The sequence below is a fragment of the Cervus canadensis genome, chromosome 3, assembly GCF_019320065.1.
Source record: "Cervus canadensis isolate Bull #8, Minnesota chromosome 3, ASM1932006v1, whole genome shotgun sequence".
Taxonomy (NCBI): Eukaryota; Metazoa; Chordata; class Mammalia; order Artiodactyla; family Cervidae; genus Cervus; species Cervus canadensis.
The window spans coordinates 72,903,307-72,922,309 of NC_057388.1; the positions used below are offsets into that span (position 1 = coordinate 72,903,307).

At 51.9% G+C, this 19,003-nt stretch overlaps 1 protein-coding gene across 1 annotated transcript in view; it reads left to right on the top strand.

The window, feature by feature from the left end:
- GCK (glucokinase) overlaps positions 1–19,003 on the top strand; it is a 36,431-nt gene that overhangs the window by 13,554 nt on the left and 3,874 nt on the right. Inside the window, exons 2-6 of the mRNA XM_043463480.1 lie at positions 13,357–13,519; positions 14,065–14,219; positions 15,334–15,453; positions 17,028–17,123; positions 17,330–17,429. Coding sequence (XP_043319415.1) covers positions 13,357–13,519; positions 14,065–14,219; positions 15,334–15,453; positions 17,028–17,123; positions 17,330–17,429 — 634 coding nt within the window. The remainder of the gene's footprint in view (positions 1–13,356; positions 13,520–14,064; positions 14,220–15,333; positions 15,454–17,027; positions 17,124–17,329; positions 17,430–19,003) is intronic.

Here is a 19,003-nt window from a genome sequence, read left to right on the forward strand (position 1 = left end):
AGACAGAGGGAAGGCCATCTGTGTGAGCTGAGGGGGGCATGGGGGCATCTGTGCAGGAGTGGTAGTGACAGGAGGTGGGTGTGAGCCTCCTGCTCCTGCTTGAGCCTGATTGCAGACGCCCTTCTTCCGTCTTATGATGGATGGCTGTGGCGTCTGCCTGATCTGATGACTTAGCAGCTCTGACATCACCCAGCTCAGGATGGGCATTTCTGGCCACATGATCGGTCACTCAGTGTCCCGTGGTTAGATGTTCTGTCTCTATTGGGGCCCAGTAACAGACCAGGAGCTGCCTTTCAAGTGGTGTTTTGTTCTCTGCTGCAGCTGGTGGGCCCTTGGTCTAGAGCCTGGGGTCCGGTCTGTGACACTCCTCTTGGGGTTTATCACACTCCACACAGTGTAACATCTCAAGTATCACAGCTGCCAGGTCACATGGCCTCAGAGTCAGGGCTGACTGTGGCCGACTGGCTGCAGAGCGCTTTCTTTCTCTGGCTCCACTTAACCTATCAGCCTTCTGTTTCATCCAATAAATATGTTAGAATAGTATCGCCAAGTGCAGAATATGCTGCTTCCAAAATCTGAAGAGGCTTATCAAGCTCTACACACCTTTCTTAGTGATAAGAGAAACAAGGCACAATCATTTGTTACTCACTTTAAAGTAATTGCCCCTGGCATGTCTCAGACCACTGGGCCCCTGCAAATTTTACGGAGGTGGCAACCCCTGAGGCTTTTCGAGATGTGCCTCAGCACGAGACATCCACGGTACTTGACTCTTGTGTTCAACTAGCATGATGTCCAACTAAGATGATGTCATCAATGTGGTGAGCTGATATAATGTTCGGTGGTCTGCATAGATCAGATGGTTTCGGTCTCTTGGGACCATACTGTGACGGAGAGCAGGAGAATTCACAGACTGAGGCTGGGTGCATGGGGGACGTGGCAAGACAAGGATGGAGGCAGATTCACATTTAGCAGAAGTCAAGCTGCAGTCTAATCCCATGGGGAGCTCTGGGGCATGAATGGCCTCATGTGTGAGTTGTCTCTCCTGAGGCCAGGTAGCCTTTGCCCTTCTATACTGGGCAGGTATTGGTTGGGGGCCCTGGTAGGAGGGTAGGGGCTGCCAGATTCAGCAAATAAAAATGTAGCAAAAAAAAAAAAAAAGCCCAGTTATATTTGAATTTCAGATAAACAGCAAATAAAATTTTAACATATGTCCCAAATATTGCATGACATACTGTATTTTCTCTGCCAACCCTGGAGGCAGATAACCTCCCAGGTATTTCTGAATGGGATGACTTTGTAGATTGAAGGCAAGTCTTAGGAGAAGGGCCCAGCTGTGAGATGTTGGGAGCCAGCTGGGGCAGGTGGGGGCGGGTACAGTACCTGTACAAGGGGATCATGGCAGCCTCCAACATCTACAACGTGATAGGTTGTGACATGAACAGGATTGTGTGTACTCCATACAATTATAGCCACCATTGAACTCTTTAAGAGTTAAATAATTAGGTAATCGGTGTTTTGAATGTTCCATATTATGCAAAAATCACTGGTGGGTTGCTATATATGAACAGAGTTTTAGTGATATCTGGATAATTGGATGGAGTTTTTGGATGGGCATCTTTGCCTTTCATTTAAAACAAGGAATGAAAAAATAAATAAATAAAACAAGGAATGTAGGCTCTTGCTGTTGTAAATTAGTTCTCTAAGATGTTTTCAAAGTGATTGCAAAGCTCCTGAATATAGCTCGACCATGCAGGGAATCCATGTGGGGAGCAGCAGCAGACCCAGCTTGACCAGTGGCATCGTTAGACCTGGTGTAAGTCAGAGGGTGGGACAGAGCCCCCACTCCATCTGCAGGTGGTAGGGCCAGAGCGACAGGAGCGCGTGTGGCGGACCCCTCGTGCTGTGGTCCCACAGCCCCTGCCAGAACCGCAGCCTCTGCGAGGTGGCCCAGCTAGGTCAGAGGACCAGGTCCTAGGGAGGCTGGGGCGGTGGCTGCAGCCCGTCTCCACTCACTTCCTCCACTCGGGCCTTTTCCCCTGGAGAGCCAGTTGTTAAACATTTTCCAGCTGAGTTTCCATAACCTTGAAGGGAGTGGAGTCCAGTTCCTGCCCCACCTCCTGGGGGCTTTCCTGAGCCACTCTGTTGAGGGTGATTACCAACATGTGCCCCTCTTTGGGCTTGCTCACATGAAGAAAAGCAGAATAACTTGTTAGTCCTCATGCGACAATTATGGTCTGTTAGGCTGTACCCATGGAGAAGGCAATGGCAACCCACTCCAGTACTCTTGCCAGGAAAATCCCATGGACAGAGGAGCCTGGTGGGCTGCAGTCCATGAGGTCTCGAAGAGTCGGACACGACTGAGCGACTTCACTTTCACTTTTCACTTTCATGCATTGGGGAAGGAAATGGCAACCCACTCCAGTGTTCTTGCCTGGAGAATCCCAGGGACTGGGGAGCCTGGTGGGCTGCCGTCTATGGGGTCGCACAGAGTCGGACACGACTGAAGCGACTTAGCAGCAGCAGCAGGCTGTACCTGACATCAACGAACACTGAATTCTTTGATAGGCTCATAATCTCACATAAAAAATAGTCCAGAGGTGGCTCCCACCCCAATACAGTGACACCCGGATGGCAGACTCTGGGTCAACCCCACGGTTTGTCTTGTCCTCCCCATCATGACTGTATGGGGTACCAACAGATCCAGTGATGCTCCAAATGCAAGAGGGGTGGGGCTTCCGCTGCCACATGTTCCCTAGCTGCCTCCCTCCTGTTGTCTCCAGAAGAGGAAGGGGGTGAGGCCAGGCAGGTCCAACTCCCAGCACTGGGTGCGTTGCCACAAACGGAGGCTCTTTGAGTAAGAATGAAGGGGAACCAGCTGTGGGTGGCAAGAAACAATGTTTGCCCCCACCCCTAAGAGCACACATGTCTAGGGTACTGCCCAGAAGCAGGCTACCCACCTGACCAGGGCCAAGGCTCAGGACTGTTTTATAGGCACAGAAACTGAAATTTTGAATATATCACTTATCTGAGATCAGGTAGGTTGCAAGATCAGGTAGGTTCCAGCTCCCTCTTCCTGTTCCAAGTGCCATGAGGGAGCTGGAACAAGGACTTCCAGGGTCGTGTTTCCTACAAGGGAAAGACCACTGCCCAGGGAGGCTTGAGGATGAGGCAGCTCTCTCCAGGGGCCCTTGTCTTTTTCCATCAGTAATTCGGACCCCTGACTCTTCTACTTCGTCTGTTACTCTTCTTATTTTAATGTTGATATAAAATACATGCAATGAAATTCACCTTTTTAATCAAGATTACTTTTTGTTTTTATAGATATAATTTAAAAATATTTATTTATTCATTTGGCTGTACCAGGTCTTAGTTGTGGGATTTTCTTTTAAAAATTTTTTTATTTGTTTATTTTTGACTGCGCTGGGTCTTCATTGGGCTTTCCTGGTGGCTCAGATGGTAAAGAATCTTCCTGCAAACAGGAGACCCAGGTTCGATCCCTGGGTCAAGAAGATCTCCTGGAGAAGGGAATGGCAAACCACTCCAGTATTCTTGCCTGGAGAATCCCTGGATGGAGGAGCCTGGTGGGCTACAGTCCATGGGGTCTTCATTGCCAGGAGAGAGAGTTTTCTCTAGTCGTGGCAAGCAGGGGCCACTCTCTAGTTGCAGTGCTACAGACTTCTCATTGTAGTGGCTTCTCTTGTTGCAGAGCATGGGTTCTAGGACACTTAGGCTTCAGTAGCTGCAGCACATGGTCTGAATAGCTGTTGCTCATGGGCTCTAGGGCACAGGCTCAGTGGTTGCTGCTCACAGGCTCAGCTGCCCCACAACATGAGGGATCCTCCCGGACCAGGGATCGAACCCATGTCTCCTGCATTGGCAGGTGGACTCTTAACCACTGGACCACCAAAGGAGTCCCAGTTGTGGGATTTTCAATCTTCAGTTGTGGCGTGTGGGATCTAGTCCCCTAAACAGAGATCAAACCTGGGCCCCCTGCATTGGGAGCATGGAGTCTTAGCCACTGGACCGCCAGGGAAGTCCCTCAAGTTTGCTATTGTATTTTTTTTTTTTAATTTTTAATTGAAGGATAATTGCTTTACAGAATTTTGTGGTTTTCTGTCATACATCAAGAAGAATCAGCCATAGGTACATCCATATTTGCGTATTTTCTGTAAATTTGTTTCTATTTTTATCATTGTTGATTCCTTTATTCTTAGGTTTACTTTATATTCTATGTGTTGGGTTTTTTTTTTAATATCTTTAGAGAAATTCTTTGCTCGTTGATTTTTCTGTTTTCTTTTTGTAAGTGAATTAAGGGTTCCTTTGAGTTTTGCTTTAGCTATTATTCGTACTTTTTATATTTGGTACACTCATGGTTATACATTTATAAAGAGGGCTGTAACCCAACTCAGATTTCCTCTTTAGCCGAAGTGCCATTTACAACAGCCTAATTTCCTTTGTGTACCCTTTGAGTGCATTATTTCAAGTCACTATAAATATATGTATTGCTCCAAATGGCTCTGACTTTGTTCTGCTGGCCCCTCAATCTAGAATGTGCTTCTCTGCTGGCCATTTCCTGCTCATACATCAAGGGCTGCAGGAAGAGGTCCTGAGAAACCCTGTTCTCCAGAGAACCCTCCCAGCCTCTTTCGTGTTCCCCCAAGACTCTGCAGCTCTGCCAGTATCAGTTAGTATTTGTTTATTTGCTTGTCTCTTCTGCCAGATTGTAAGGTCCTTGAGAACTAAAAACTAGTCATTTTCATAACCTCGGACTGAACACAAATTAGGTGCTCAATAAATCTTAAATAAATGTGTGATTCAATCCCTTCCGAAGCTCTGTTTGGGTCATTAGTGCTTTCATTCTGAGAGTTAATTAGGGCAGGTTTAATCGCTGTAACCAATACCAAACAGGAAATGGACCTACAGAGCCGAATTGTGTTTGCTCCCATGTTACCTCAGCATTATCCTGCCTCCTTTGGGTCCTGAATGATCCTGCAGCTAGCCGATATGCAGGACACACCCTGTTCCTCACCCAGTCTCTGCCCCGATCCCTCCCATGGCCCCAGCCTTTAGGTTTCACCCCCACATCTGGCCCCAGGCCTTCAGGCCCACCTGTTGTCAGAGGCAAGCACTGTGCTGGACAGACCTCTGCGGCTGCTGCGGCTCCCCCCAGCCACCCCTTCACTCCTCCCCACCTCCCCTGGCTGAAGCTGAGGTCTCTGAACATCTCCATCATGGAAGCAGCTCCAGAGCTACTTCCTGACCCCCAGCATGTGCTTGACCCTGGAGGGACCCGCCCCATCTAGTCAGACTCATCTTCCAGCACACCCAGAGTCAGGCTGAACTGGGGGTGAATCCTGGTTAAGTCACTGATGGCTGCTGTGTATCAGAAATCCCTTCACTCCCCTGGGTCCCAGTGTCCCCACATTTAAAAGGACGGCCCTGAGCTTGCCGGCCAGTTGTGATCCATGTAAGCATCTGGCACAGCAGCTGGCCCATGGAAGGCACTGGGTCCTCACCAGCCGTGGTTACTGGGACCCCAGCCCAGTCTGCTGTCTCTTGGCTCATCTCCCCCTTCCTCTGTCCCTGACATGGCCACACTACGTGATACCCTCTCATCACCAGGCCCCTGGTCTGCCCTTACACGAGGGCGCAGCCAGTCTCCCGGCAACCCTGCTGTAAGCAAACACTTGCAACACCATACTGACCTCCAGGCCCTGTTGCATCAGGTCAGGGAGTGCCCACACTGTTGCCCAGCTGGTGGGGAGGGCTGTCAGGCCAGTGGGGAAGGCGCTTGCAGGCGGGGTTCTCCGGTTCCCAGCCTCACTTTCTTTCCCACGGAATATGGAGTCTGGTAATCTGACCCATTCAACTTTGAGCCTCCATCCTCAGAGCCTCTGTGCAAAGATAGCAGATAAGGCCCAACCTTTTGTTTTTAACTTGATTTTTAAATGCTATTTCATTAGTACAAATCCATTGCAGAAAATGCAGGACATACAGATAAGCAAAGAGGAAAATAAAGTCACTCATATTTCCATCATCAAGATAACTACTATTACTATTTTTCTGTATTTCCTCCCACGTGTATATCATATATACACATATATGACAGGGTCTTCCCTGGTGACCCAGCAGTTAAGACTCCAAGCCTCCACTGCAGAAGGCACAGATTCAATCCCTGGTTGGGGAATTAAGATCTGCATGCTGTGTGGTGTGGCCAAAAAAAAAGAGAGAGATTTAAATATATATATGTATGTATAAATAAATATGGGAAAAATGGATTGTGTTATATTTTTAACCTGTTTTTGCTCTGTATTTGTCATCTATTACTATATAAACACTTAGTGGCTTGAAACAACAAAACTTAATCTCACACCATTTCTGTGGGTCTGGAATCCAGGAGTGGCTCAGCTGGGAAGTTCTGGCTCAGCATCTCTCCTGAGGTTGCAGTCAAGATGTTGCCTGGGGCTGCATCATCTGAAGGCTTGACTGGGGCTGTTGGATCTGCTCCCAAGGTGGTTCGCTCACCTGCCTGGCAAGTTGGAGATGCCCGTTAGCAGGTGGCCTCAGTTTTTCTCAGTAGACCTCCTGATAGAACCTGAGTGTCCTCATGACCTGGTGCTGGCTTCCCATAGAGTGAAGAAGCCAATAGAGAAATGCGGAAGCTTCTTTGTCTTTGATGGCCTAGCCTCACACTTCAGTCCATCATTTCTGCAATAGCTTGTTAGTTACACAGGTTAGACCTATTCAGCATGGGTGGGGCCTACACAGTGGCTTGAATGCCAGATATGAGGCTCACTGGAGGACCTTTCAGAGGGTAGCCACCATGTTCTCTCCTTTAAAAGAAAATTATTTATTTGGCCTTGCTGGGTCTTAGTTGGGGCATATAGGACCCTTGATCTTCACTGTGGCATTTGGACTCTAGCTGTGGCATATGGGATCTAGTTCCCTGGTGAGGGATCACACCCAGGCCCCCTGCATTGGGAGCATGGCGTCTTAGCTACTGGACCACCAGGGAAGTCCCACATTCTCTTTAAACAAAATGTCATTAACATCTTTCCATGCCAACTAAAGCAGATCAATCTTATCATTTTAAATGACTGCATATAAATGTAGCATAGTTTATTTAACCAATTTCCTAAAGTTGGGTGTGTGGATTATGTCTCATTTTTTGATCCTATAAAGAGTAACCTGGAATATCTATCACTGAATTTGTTAGATTATTTCCTAGAGATAAATTAAAAAGAAAATTAAATCATGCCTATCAATCAGCTCCTTGAGCAACCAAAGGATGAGGACACTAATGAGGACATAGAAGTCCTTCAGCTCCTACTCTCTCTAATACCCCACATCTCTCTCTCTCCCATTAAGTCAGGAGCTTACTATCTGCTGAGACATCCTAGCCCATTGCTGGGCAGCTCTGTTGTTTTATTTTTGAGAAAGTCTAAGCAGAGACCACATACATCCAACTTCCTTAGAACAACCCTTGCAATACTGAAAACTCTGTGTCCCGGGCATCCCTCAGGAGCCATTATCTTTGATGTCCTCCCTCTCCTGGCCTCTCTTCCCTGGACAGGTCTGTTGCTTGCTACAGTGATCCTTGACTCCAGCCCAGTGCTGACCCTCTGGTGTCACTCCCTCACCTGAAAGGGAAGCGATGAGCCAGGGCACACCTCCTGTGGTGGGAGCATAGGAGAGCTGGCTGAGGCATGAGAGTCTGGCTCTGGAGGATTAACTAGTGTGGGCAAGTGGGGGTGTTGGCCTCCTTCCTTCTTGCCCTCACAGGTGTAAGGAGGAGGCCTGGGAAAGGGGTCTGGGGAAGGATGCTCACTGGTCAAATTGAAAGCCAGAGAGGGCCCCGGAAGTCCAGCAAACCAGAAAGGGACCCAGTGATCTCTGCCCAGCCCTGTCCTCTCCAGCCTCCCAGAGGACAGAGCTGGGGGATTCTGATCCTCCTGTCAGGTGCTGTGAGCCTGGACCAATAGAAGGGCAGCTTCTCCTTGGTCTGGCCTGTCCAGAAGGCCAGTGTGGGGACTCCAAACCCAGGGATGAGTCCTGCCCCCTCTGTGAAGACAGAGGCACAGAGCCAGGGTCTGGTGGGACAGTGATCTGTCACATGTGGGTCTGGTGAAGCCCTTTTTGCTCTATTTTGGGAAAGAGATCAATCATGTCAAGGGCTTCCTTGGGGATGACCACACTGGCCATTGGCTGGAGAGCCTGGCATTCTGTCCAGACACCCGGCCCACTTGTGAGCTCTTGCTAATTTTAGCAGTGCTTGGCAGCTGCAGGCAAGTCCCACTAGACAAGTTCACTCCCAGGCAAGGAGCTGGGAGGTGGGGAGGAGGGATGGTTCTCAAAGTGAGCGCTGGCCTGGACTTTGCAGACCCCAAACCCAAGAATGACCTTCCCCACCTTTTGAGGCAGGTTTTTATGATTTACAGTTGAAGACTTTTGATGAAAATAAGCATTTTCTACTTGGGCGGGGAGGAGGGGGCATGGCCCTGAGGTAAGGGTGGAGCCAGTCATCAGAGTGGTGCCCTGCCTCCATCTACTCCCCACCCTTGCCCCACCCCTCCCCTTCCCACCTCCTGGCCCCACCCCCAGCCCCCAGCGACCATCAATCCTCACCCCCAGCCTACCCCTGCCTCAGCCCAGGCCTGAGCCTGGCTCTCAATGACCCAAATGATGTCTTAGGTACACCCTCCAACCCCTCATTCAACCCACCTGCCTGATTGGACAAACGATGGCTTTGAGGGCTCAGGAGAGGAGCCGAGAGTCTCAGGAGGTCTCTCACCCTTAGCATCCCAGTTTCACAAGGAGTCTGCCTTGCTCAGGTCCTCAGGCCAGGCCTCCCTGCCACCAGCCTGCCTCTCCCCTCCCAAGCGCAGTACAGACCTCAGGGGAAAACTGGCCAGGGGTCCCCATGGTCCAAGACCAAGACCAGGTCCAGATTCTTCATCCCACAAAGGATCAGGCCCTCAGCAGCCCCCTCCCGGCCTGCCAGCTCTTCAATGTGCTTTCCTGACCTGGGCAGTGTGAAGACTGTCCATCCTGGATGTCCAAGTACTGGAGGGGACATAGACTGGTTCTGCCCCCTCTCCAGAAACTCTGGGCAACAAATCTCCACCCCCGTGGGCTGAAGGCATGGGGCACCACTCCACAGCCGTTGTCACTCCTGACCCCACGCAGGCCTCCTTTGCTCTTTTGGCCCTGCCTGACTCTGTGGCAGTGGGCAGAGTATTTTAGCAGCTGCCTGCTGATTGTTCTCTGCAGAAGCCCCCGGCAGCCTGAGTGGGCAGCTCTCTGCTCCAAGGCCCATAGCTGCACAAGTGGGCCCCTGACTTCCAGGCTACAGGCCAGCCCTGTGCCACAGCAGATACAAGTGTCTCCACCTCCCCCCAAACCTACCTCTTGGCCTCTCAGAGAAGTGGTGATGGAAGCCACAAGGAGCCAGGTCCAGACAGCTTTGAACCTGGCGAGGGTCACTGCAAAGCCAGGTGAGTGGTCCCTGGGGCCATGGCTGGGACAGCAGAGGTCGGGGTGACGCTGGACCCCCTGGAAGGAGGCACGGAAGCTAGGCAGCAGCTGATCCCTCCACTGTCCAGCCTCTCTAGGAGGGGTCTCCATGGACAGTGTCTTCTTGGGGACTTGCTCCTGGGTTGACAGAGCCAGACTGTCTGCTGCACTCTGGCCTCACAAATCCAACTGCTCCTTGGCACCAGTCTCCCCTTGACTAGCAGACACACTGACATGCCAAGACCAGGTGGATTCCCCCAGCCCTACCCACACCTCTCGGTCCTTGGAACCTCCCCTCCTAGTGCGCAGCCATCGGTATGCAGATAGTCCTTAAGGCCACAGGTCTGGACAAAGCCATTGGATGTATAGGTTGGAAGCAAAGTGGGAGGGGCCAGGTTGGTTGGGCAGAGATGATGGGGGCTGGGTCTGTGGGACTTGGTTGAGGACGACTGCCCTCTTTATGCCATACTCGGCGCTTTGGGACCCCACTTCCTTGGCTCAAGAAAGAAGGCAGGACATGCTGCCGGGCTAAGTCCTTCTGATGGATGAGATAGGTGAAGGTGTGAGAGTGCCTCCCACCCCAGCATAGTACTGCGAGGGCCCCAGAGGGCCAGGGCATGGGACCGCTGGGTAAACGCTGGACACTCTGTGGGCTTTAGAGCCCATCCATTTCCCTGGAGGGCAGTGTGAGCCCCATGTGCATCCAGCTGCAGCCACTGGATGGCTGTGTACACACAGAGGGTGACCCTGGGCCAGCTGCCACGTACTCCTGGGGAAGCAGTTCCCCAATCTGCCAACCCCATACCTGCCTTGAGAATCCCAGGAGAGCCAAGATGGGAGTACCCAGGAGAGCCAGAGGGCCGGGGCACCAGAAGCCGGGATCCTGGGGGCCATGGCACTGTCAGGTGGCGGCGGTGGCCCTGCCTGGAGCATAGTAGAGTTACTCAGGCAAGAGACCCCCCCCCACCCCACACACACACACAATATTCGGGTGTAGCCGTGAGCCTTGATGCTGTGTCCTGTGACCTCTTGGTGAGCAGGCAGGGGTGCAGTTGTGGGGTGAGAGTGGGAGACAGGCTCTGTCTGTGACCTGGGGGACAGGTGGCTTCTTGGGGTTCCTCAGGCAACTCCCTGCTGTCCCTAGGCTGCTCAACAAGACCTTTAAGCCAGGGCTCCTGGACACCCGGCCCGGGCTCTGGGAAGGGCTGGGCAGCCCACTGGGGTGGGGAGGGGAGGTGGTCTCAGAGCCAGTGCCCGGGTTCAAAGCCAGATCTGAGCTGTCTAGATCTGTGGCCTCAGAAAGGAAGTAGGGGTAATAAAATGCTTGGGTCCCAGGGATTAAGCATAAAGGAGAACTGGAGATGCCCTGGGCAGGGTCTGGTGCACAGTGCCTGCTTCTGGGGATGTTCGCAGGGGGTCTGTGAGGCAGACCTCTTCCCTGTGACTTGAACCCCACCTGGACACACAGCCTTGAGAGTTGAGGGACTGTGCAGTTAGGAGCACCTCCTCTCGGGGTTGCAGGCTAAGCGTGGCGCCTGCAGATACTCAAGGAAGGGGTTTGCACCGTCTTGGAGGATGATCCCCACGTCAGTCTATGGCCACCTGCAGTGTTGGTCTGCAGCCACGGAACCTTCCAGACCCTTTCCAAACATGTGCCCACATGGGCCTGGACACAGGAAGTGAAGCCACTGGGTCACGACCCCTCATGGTGCCAGGCTTACGGCTATTGGACAGGCTGCCATAATGGAAGGAGAGGGGATAAAACCCAGCGGGGCCTGAGGGCTGGGCCTCTGCAGGACTAGCATTGCTTTTGATAAGAGCCCGTGATGTCCCACAGTCCTGTTTGGGGAAAGATGCCAGGCAGCCCTTGTGTACCTGGTCTTGGGTGCTGGACCCACGCTGTGTGTTGGCTGCCTGTGGCCACCATCCAAAAGATGAGCAGACTCTAACACCTCCTCTTATGCCAGGGATGCGAGGCAGCTTGTATAGTATATTCAGCTCAGCACCTGGCATACTGGAAGGATTTAACGAATGTTAATGTTACTATTCCTTCTTGGCATGTTTTATGTTTTAAAGTGTGTGTGTGAGAGAGAGAGGGGTCCAAGCTGTAGGTGTGGGCCTCTGAGGACAGCCTGGATGGATTCACAGAGCATGGGGGCCTCTCCAGGGCTGTGTCCTGTGAGAAGAGCCTTGGGGCAAGCTGCACCCCACCTCATGCCCAGAGCTGCAGAATAGCTTAGCAAACATTGATGTTTGAATCTGCGTGCTTTGTTGTAGACTTTGTCAGCCCCATTCCTATGTGACCTTCTGTGGGTTTAAGTTTTAAGCAAGGGGTCTTGGTAAGAGAATTGGTTCCTAAGTAAGGATCTGTATCCATTAGAAATGCTTTGGGCTTCAGGAAATGAAAGACCTGACTAACCATGGCCTTAAGTGATGAGTGCTCGCTTCCACAACCAGCACAGGGAGGTGTGTGGGTCCAGGGCTGACTCAGCCTGTCAGTGACGTCATCAGGGCTGAATTCACTCTGCCTCTCTTCACTGCCATCCATAATATGCTAACAGCCTTTTCTCTTCAGCCTTGTCTCCTCATGGTTCGGGATAGCTGCTACAGTGCCGGTTATCACACCCTTATACAGCTATGTACACAAAGTTGGCAGGGCACTGACCTCCCCCAGAGGGCCCTCCTCCTGCTAAAAACAGGCTTCCCTTCACCTGCCATTGGCCAGAACTGGGCCACAAGCCCAACTATTAACCAAATCACCAGCAAAAACGGGACAGGATAACTGGGCTTGGCTTAGCTCAATCATGGGATGTCCCCTCAGCCTGGTGAGGGGCAGTCTCCCAACAAAATGTGGGCTATCAAAACTGAGGAAGAAGGAGCAAATAGCTGTGTCGTCTCCTTTTTGGAATTCAGAGCATCTCCACCCCCGAGCTCACATGGAAAACTGCCAGCAAAAGAGGGTGAGGTTGTTGAAGAGTGGATCCATGGCTTTTATTTGAGTATCTGCCCTTTCTTTTTTGGTCCGAATATCCAGGGAATCAAAATGGCCTTTTCTGCATGAATACGTGCTATTGTGCAAAGAAGGAAGGGCCGGCATACCACTGTCCACATGCAAGGTCAGAGCAGGGTCTCTGCTTCCTGGGGATTCATGGGCACGGGTACTGTGTTTACACCCAACCTCGTGCCACCACGAAGGGGTGAGTGAATGGCCACTCCTCCAAAGAGTGTTGGGAAGAGACCCTCGCCCAGGCTGTCCATACTCACAGGAATGGTGACATTGAATCTATCTTTTATACATAGGGACCCTTCCTCCCTCTAGCAACTTCCAGGCTGTGGACACATGCCCAACAGACACCTCTAACTAACTGGTGTCACCTCTAACTGGTGCCTTGACTAACAATGAAAATTTGCACCACTGGCCCATTTACTCCTTTAGCATAAACTCCTAGAGGTAGAGTGATCGGATCTCTTAGACAATAATGCCAGCTGCCCATCACCCTCTAGACAGGCTCTTCCAGCCTGTGTCTTACCCACTCTCCTGGTTAACACCTCCCTCTTCCCCTGACCTGGATCAGGGGTACAAAGGGAGGTGCCTCATCTGCCCTCTGCCCCTCACCCCCAGGCTGCATTTGTTTAGAAGGAGTGTTGGGACTCCACTGTCTTAATTTTCCAACTGGTTTTAACTGCGGTAGTTTGAAATGATGGGTCATCCTGGACTCAGGGTTAGGGGGCAAAAGGAGACCCTTGGTGTGGGTGAGAAACACCCTCTCCGCAGGTCCCCCCTCCCCAACTCTGCACAGCTCCTCTCCCACCCAACTGCTCCCCATCCCCCTCCCTGTGCAGGCGGAACAGATCCTGGCGGAGTTCCAGCTGCAGGAGGAGGACTTGAAGAAGGTGATGAGGCGGATGCAGAAGGAGATGGACCGAGGCCTGAGGCTGGAGACCCACGAGGAGGCCAGTGTGAAGATGCTGCCCACCTACGTGCGCTCCACCCCAGAGGGCTCAGGTACTGTGGTCAGGACGGGGCTGGGGTGGAACCCACAGGGGAGCCAGCAGGTCCTCAGCCATAGGCAGCTGTCCCCTGGCTCCGGCAGGGAGAAGTGCCCTAGGCCCTTCCTAATAGCCCTGACTGTCCCTAGCAGCCTCAGTGTGCTGGGCCCCAGACACTGGCCTGTTCTTACTCTTGGCTCCATTGGCCCAACCCTGGGGCCTTCAGGCTCATTCTGACCTCAGAGAAACTGGCTTTTTTCATTTCACAAGGAGAAAAATGGTTTCCTATAGTCATTTGGGGGACTCTCAGCCCAATCCTGAGTCTGGACCATTTTCCTAGATCTTCGGGTGGGCTCTGGGCTTGCGGGGACTTCAGTCCAAGGCAAGGAATTCCTGCTGACTCACCCAGTTCATCTTTGACCCTTTCCACAGTTTACTCTGGGGTCCGGTACCAGGGGCCCCTCTGGTGCCCCCACCATGCCTTTACCTCCTCTTCTCCAGTCTCAGGGGTCCTGCCAGGCGGTGCCCATGAGACTGATGTACTTCTCTCTGTGGCTGCAGAAGTTGGGGACTTCCTCTCCCTGGACCTGGGTGGCACCAACTTCCGGGTGATGCTGGTGAAGGTGGGAGAAGGCGAGGCGGGACAGTGGAGTGTGAAAACCAAGCACCAGATGTACTCCATCCCTGAGGATGCCATGACGGGCACTGCTGAGATGGTGAGCACCCTGGGCTAGGGAATAAGGGGATCAGGGGCGGGTGGTGCAATGACCAAGGTCAAGGCCATCCAGGATCTTGGAGCTTGGTTAGTCCTGGTGTTAGGGCCTACCTGTTCATCAAGGGCAGGTGGCTGGGGGCCCAACTTCAGGGGGCCCTGCTACAGGAAAGGGAAGCAGCTGAGAGGCCTAGGTGGATGGCCGTGGGGCATGGCCCCAGAAAGTCGCACCCCTGCCCAGTTTCCCAGAAGAATCAGAAACATGGTAGGACAGTCAAGAGAACACTCTGGTCCAACAGGCTCACAGTTCATGCACGCATTCTACTTCCTCCCCACGTGGCGTTCCCTCATCCTCCACCAACACAGATGCCAGGTGGCGTGACTGCAATGATAATATCTGCCCATGGGGAGAACTCAAGAAGGACCACAGAAGTAGAATGAACCCTAGGGGACATGGATGGAGCCAGAGCCAATTTCCTTGAGGCACAGGGTTTTAAGAGCCAATTTCCTTGAGGGACAGGCCCATGGCAGCCTCGTCCTTGCCATACCCTGGAATGCTGCAGGACGGGGCTTGCACCAAGGAAGCAGGATGGGTTGCTGCCTCCCTGGGCCTGGAACCCACTGGGAAGCTTAATCGACCAGCAGGCACTCAGTAATGCCCAGCTCTGTGGACAGGCCTATGTGAGTGGGGTGGTGGCCAGTCCTCACAGGTCCAGGGGTTGGGTGGCCAGGACACTTGGAGGCAGCAAAGAACATTTTGGGTTTTGAAGCCAGAAACCATAGTTACAGCCAGGGATACACTTCTGTCCAAAGTCTGAGGCTAGATGCTGCTGGGTCCAGCTGGGAGTGCCAGACTGGCAGAGCACAGCTGGGCTGGGGACCAGCCCCATTGTCCTGGCATTGCCTGTCCTGAGGACTGCTGTCTGTGGGACTCTGGCATGGGGGTTGCGCACAGGGCTTGCTTGAGTCCCGACAAGCAGTGGTGATCAGGAGCAGGGGACTGAGGGCAGGTCCAGAGGCCATGCTTTCAGGCACCTACAGTTCAACAAGGGCTGAGGAGCATCCTGGCATGAGGCTTGCCCTCTGCAGCCGATGGCCACCTTGGTGTTGTCTTCCAGCTCTTTGACTACATCTCTGAGTGCATCTCTGACTTCCTGGATAAACATCAGATGAAGCATAAGAAGCTGCCCTTGGGCTTCACTTTCTCCTTTCCCGTGAGGCATGAAGACATCGACAAGGTGGGGCTAGGTGTGAGGTTGGCAGGGGAGGAGATGGATGGATGGGTGGACAGGCACCCCAGAAAAAAGGGCCCATGAACTCTGCCCTGGGCTGCTTTCAAATGCAGCACCCCATGTTGGGAAAGAGCCTTGGATTCAAACAAGCTCCATCACTTAACTCCTGTGAGACTCTGGGAAATAGTCATAATATTAGCTGATTCTTACTATTTGACTCAAGCCTTCTCGCAACCCTATGAGGTATGTATAACACCCCCATTACAGAGTAGGAAACTGAGGCATAGCAACTTGCCCACAGTGGGAAGTGGCAGCTCTGGGGCTCAAACTCAGGCAGCCAGGCTCCAACACACCAGCATGTCATCACTACACTATACCTTCTGTTGGGGAGGCGGCAATGTCCCAGGGCTGCAGCTCTACCCTGCCTTCTGGCAGGTAAGTTAGCCTGCCAGTTATACATGCCTCCACACACACGCACATATATGTAAACGACACACACATAGACACATGTAAATTATGTGTATATATGTGCATAAGTTATACATGTGAATAACTTGTGTGCACATAAATTATATATGCATGCACTGCATGTGTTTAAATTACACACATGTATGCACTCATGCTGATTATACATATATAAACACATAAGTTGTACATGCATATTTTTATACATAAATATATTACACATACATATATACACACACAGGTCAGTTATATATTTGTATATATCTACACATGTTAATTATACATTCATATATACATGTAAATTATACACATCAAGTATATATACATATACACATGTAAATTACACCTGCATATTTACACATGTCAATCATACCTACATGTGTATATGCATGTGATCATATATACATATACACACATTCACAGGTAAATGATACATACTCATTTACACATATTAATTATACAAATATATATACATGTGTGTGTGAATTATACATACATACATACACACAATTATACACAACACACGAGACCTCTGGGTCAGAGAGAAAGCCAAAGTCAGTACTCCTGGCAGAAGCAGCTGTGGGAGCAACATCTTATGTTGGTTTTCCCATCCCCAGTCCCCACTGGACACTGGGGGCCAGATGGGACCTTCACACACAGGAGCTGCACACAGGGGAAGAGCCCTGGTCTTACATTGGCTGCTCCCCTCCGGACCGCCTTCTCACTCAGGGATGATGACTCTAGGCTTAACTATATAGGCATTCTTAAATTGGCTGGAACCCAGCTCTGCAGAAATATGAGATATGGATAGAGAATTGTCTCCAACACTTTTCAAAGTTATATGACTGCTTTGAGCCTCAGTTTGCTCAGCTTTAAAGTGGGTGCACCTTGTACTTCCCTGGTGACCCAGTGGTTAAGATTCCATGCTTCCAATGCATGAGGCATAGGTTTGATCCCTGGTCAGGGAATTAAGAACTCGCATGCTGAGCCACATGGCCAAAAATTTAAAATAAATAAATAAAGTGGGTGCACATCCCTGTGGTCCAAGTTAGCTCCCATACCCTCACATCTAACCCTAGCATCCAGCAGTCACTGAGACCCTCCTCTCCCCCCAGGGCATCCTTCTCAACTGGACCAAGGGTTTCAAGGCCTCGGGAGCAGAAGGCAACAACATCGTGGGGCTCCTGCGAGATGCCATCAAACGGAGAGGTGTAAGTGGCATCTGCACCTGCCCCTGTGACTGCCCTGGACCCTTCTCCCCTCACCTTAGGCCAGGATGCTAGCGAGGGCCTGCTGGGTGTCCCCTCAGGAAGGGGTCTCTGCCTCCTGTTCCTGGTTGGAACGGCTTGGAGCCCACTAAGCTGAGACCCCCACCCCCATCCAACCCCATCACCACTGTCTCTCCACCTCTTGGCAGGACTTTGAGATGGACGTGGTGGCGATGGTGAATGACACTGTGGCCACGATGATCTCCTGCTACTATGAAGACCGCCGGTGTGAGGTTGGCATGATTGTGGGTAAGGATGCACGCGCTGCCCGACCCAGGGGCCCCAGCCACCCAAAGACAGAGCTGAGGCTTCTCATCTACAGCAGGCTGCACAGGGCCTCTGTGCCAGTCACAGCCACCCGAGCTGCTGGAGCCCAGGGTGGTCTTGTGAGCAGCAGGGGTGTCCCAAATGCACGTGCTATTTATTGGTAGGAAGCATTTCAACACTCGCAAGTCACTGCCTCAGATGGCACACCAGCTGCATGTCCACCTGGCCCGTCAGGATTTGATTAAATCACCTCATCTGGTAAATTGACCAATGTGGACAGATTTGTCCAAGTGGAAGAGGATAAACCCAAGTGGCGTCATCCCTTCCTGGACAGTCTTACCACACCCCAGGGCAGCCGGCCACCCTGCTGGAAATGAAGGCAGGTACCAGGAAAGGGGACAATGTGGGCCCCAGTGGGCCCTTCCCACCAACCGTGGGCCTTTCCCAGAAGTTCCCGAGGCCTTTACAATGTTTACTGCAACGCTTGAACACACAGGCATGTGGGTATTTCCCTGGACTCTCTGGGCCCTGGTTACCCAGAAAGGCAGCGTTAAGTTTATTTGCTTCTACGGCCCCTTCAGAGTCAGCCCTGAGGGGTCTGCATTCATGTTCTTACCATCCCTCTGCAACTGTATGAACACGTCCTAAGGGGCAGCCTGGTCGACTCTGCCTCTCCTCTAGTTTCTCACATCTCTTCCTTCCACCTTCGCCTTCCAGCTGAAAGTTAAGTCCACCCCTGAACAGAAGCTCCAGGGGCCCTGGCTCTCTCCTCCCTGAGAGGAGAGAGAACCGCCTGGGTCAGTTCCCCAGCCCACCTCCACCTGGGCTCTGTGGCCGATGGCCTCTGCCCCTGGAGCAGAGATGGTAGAGTGGCCCATGATCACATTTGCCCTGCAACACTCTAGGTGTCTCTGCTCTGTGGTTAAACACGTTTATGATAATTACCAAGAGTTAAAAGTTGGGAGGAATCATGTCAAAGGCTGGATTTCTGTACTTTTTTCCCTCATACCAGGCAGCTCCACTGCTGGTATGAGGTTGGCATGACTGAGTGGCTGTCCCTCACAGCTTGAGGGGTGTGCAGTCACGTTCAGATTGATGCTCTGCTGTCACCATTTTGAAACTCAATTTATGAACAAAGGACTCCATGTTCTCACTTTGCATGGGACCCTGCAGATTATAAATTCCATAGCCAGGCCCACCTGCAGTGGCCCGTGTGCTGCTCCCAAGGACCCACACGCTGCCTCAGTCACCACTGGGTATGTGCGTGCCTGCTCAGTTGCTCAGTGGTGTCCAACTCTTAGTGACCCTGTGGACTGTAGCCTGCCAGGCGCCTCTGTCCATGGGATTCTCCAGGCAAGAATACTAGAGTGGGTTGCCATTTCCTCTTTCAGCAGATCCTCCCAACCCAGGGATTGGACCCATGCCTCCTGCATCTCCTGCATTGGCAGATGGATTCTTTACCACTGAGTCACCTGGGAAGCCCTACCTCTGGGTGCCCCCCCCCCCAAAAAAAAAGAACAGGGGCTGAGACAGAGAAGCGCAAATAAATGTTTAGA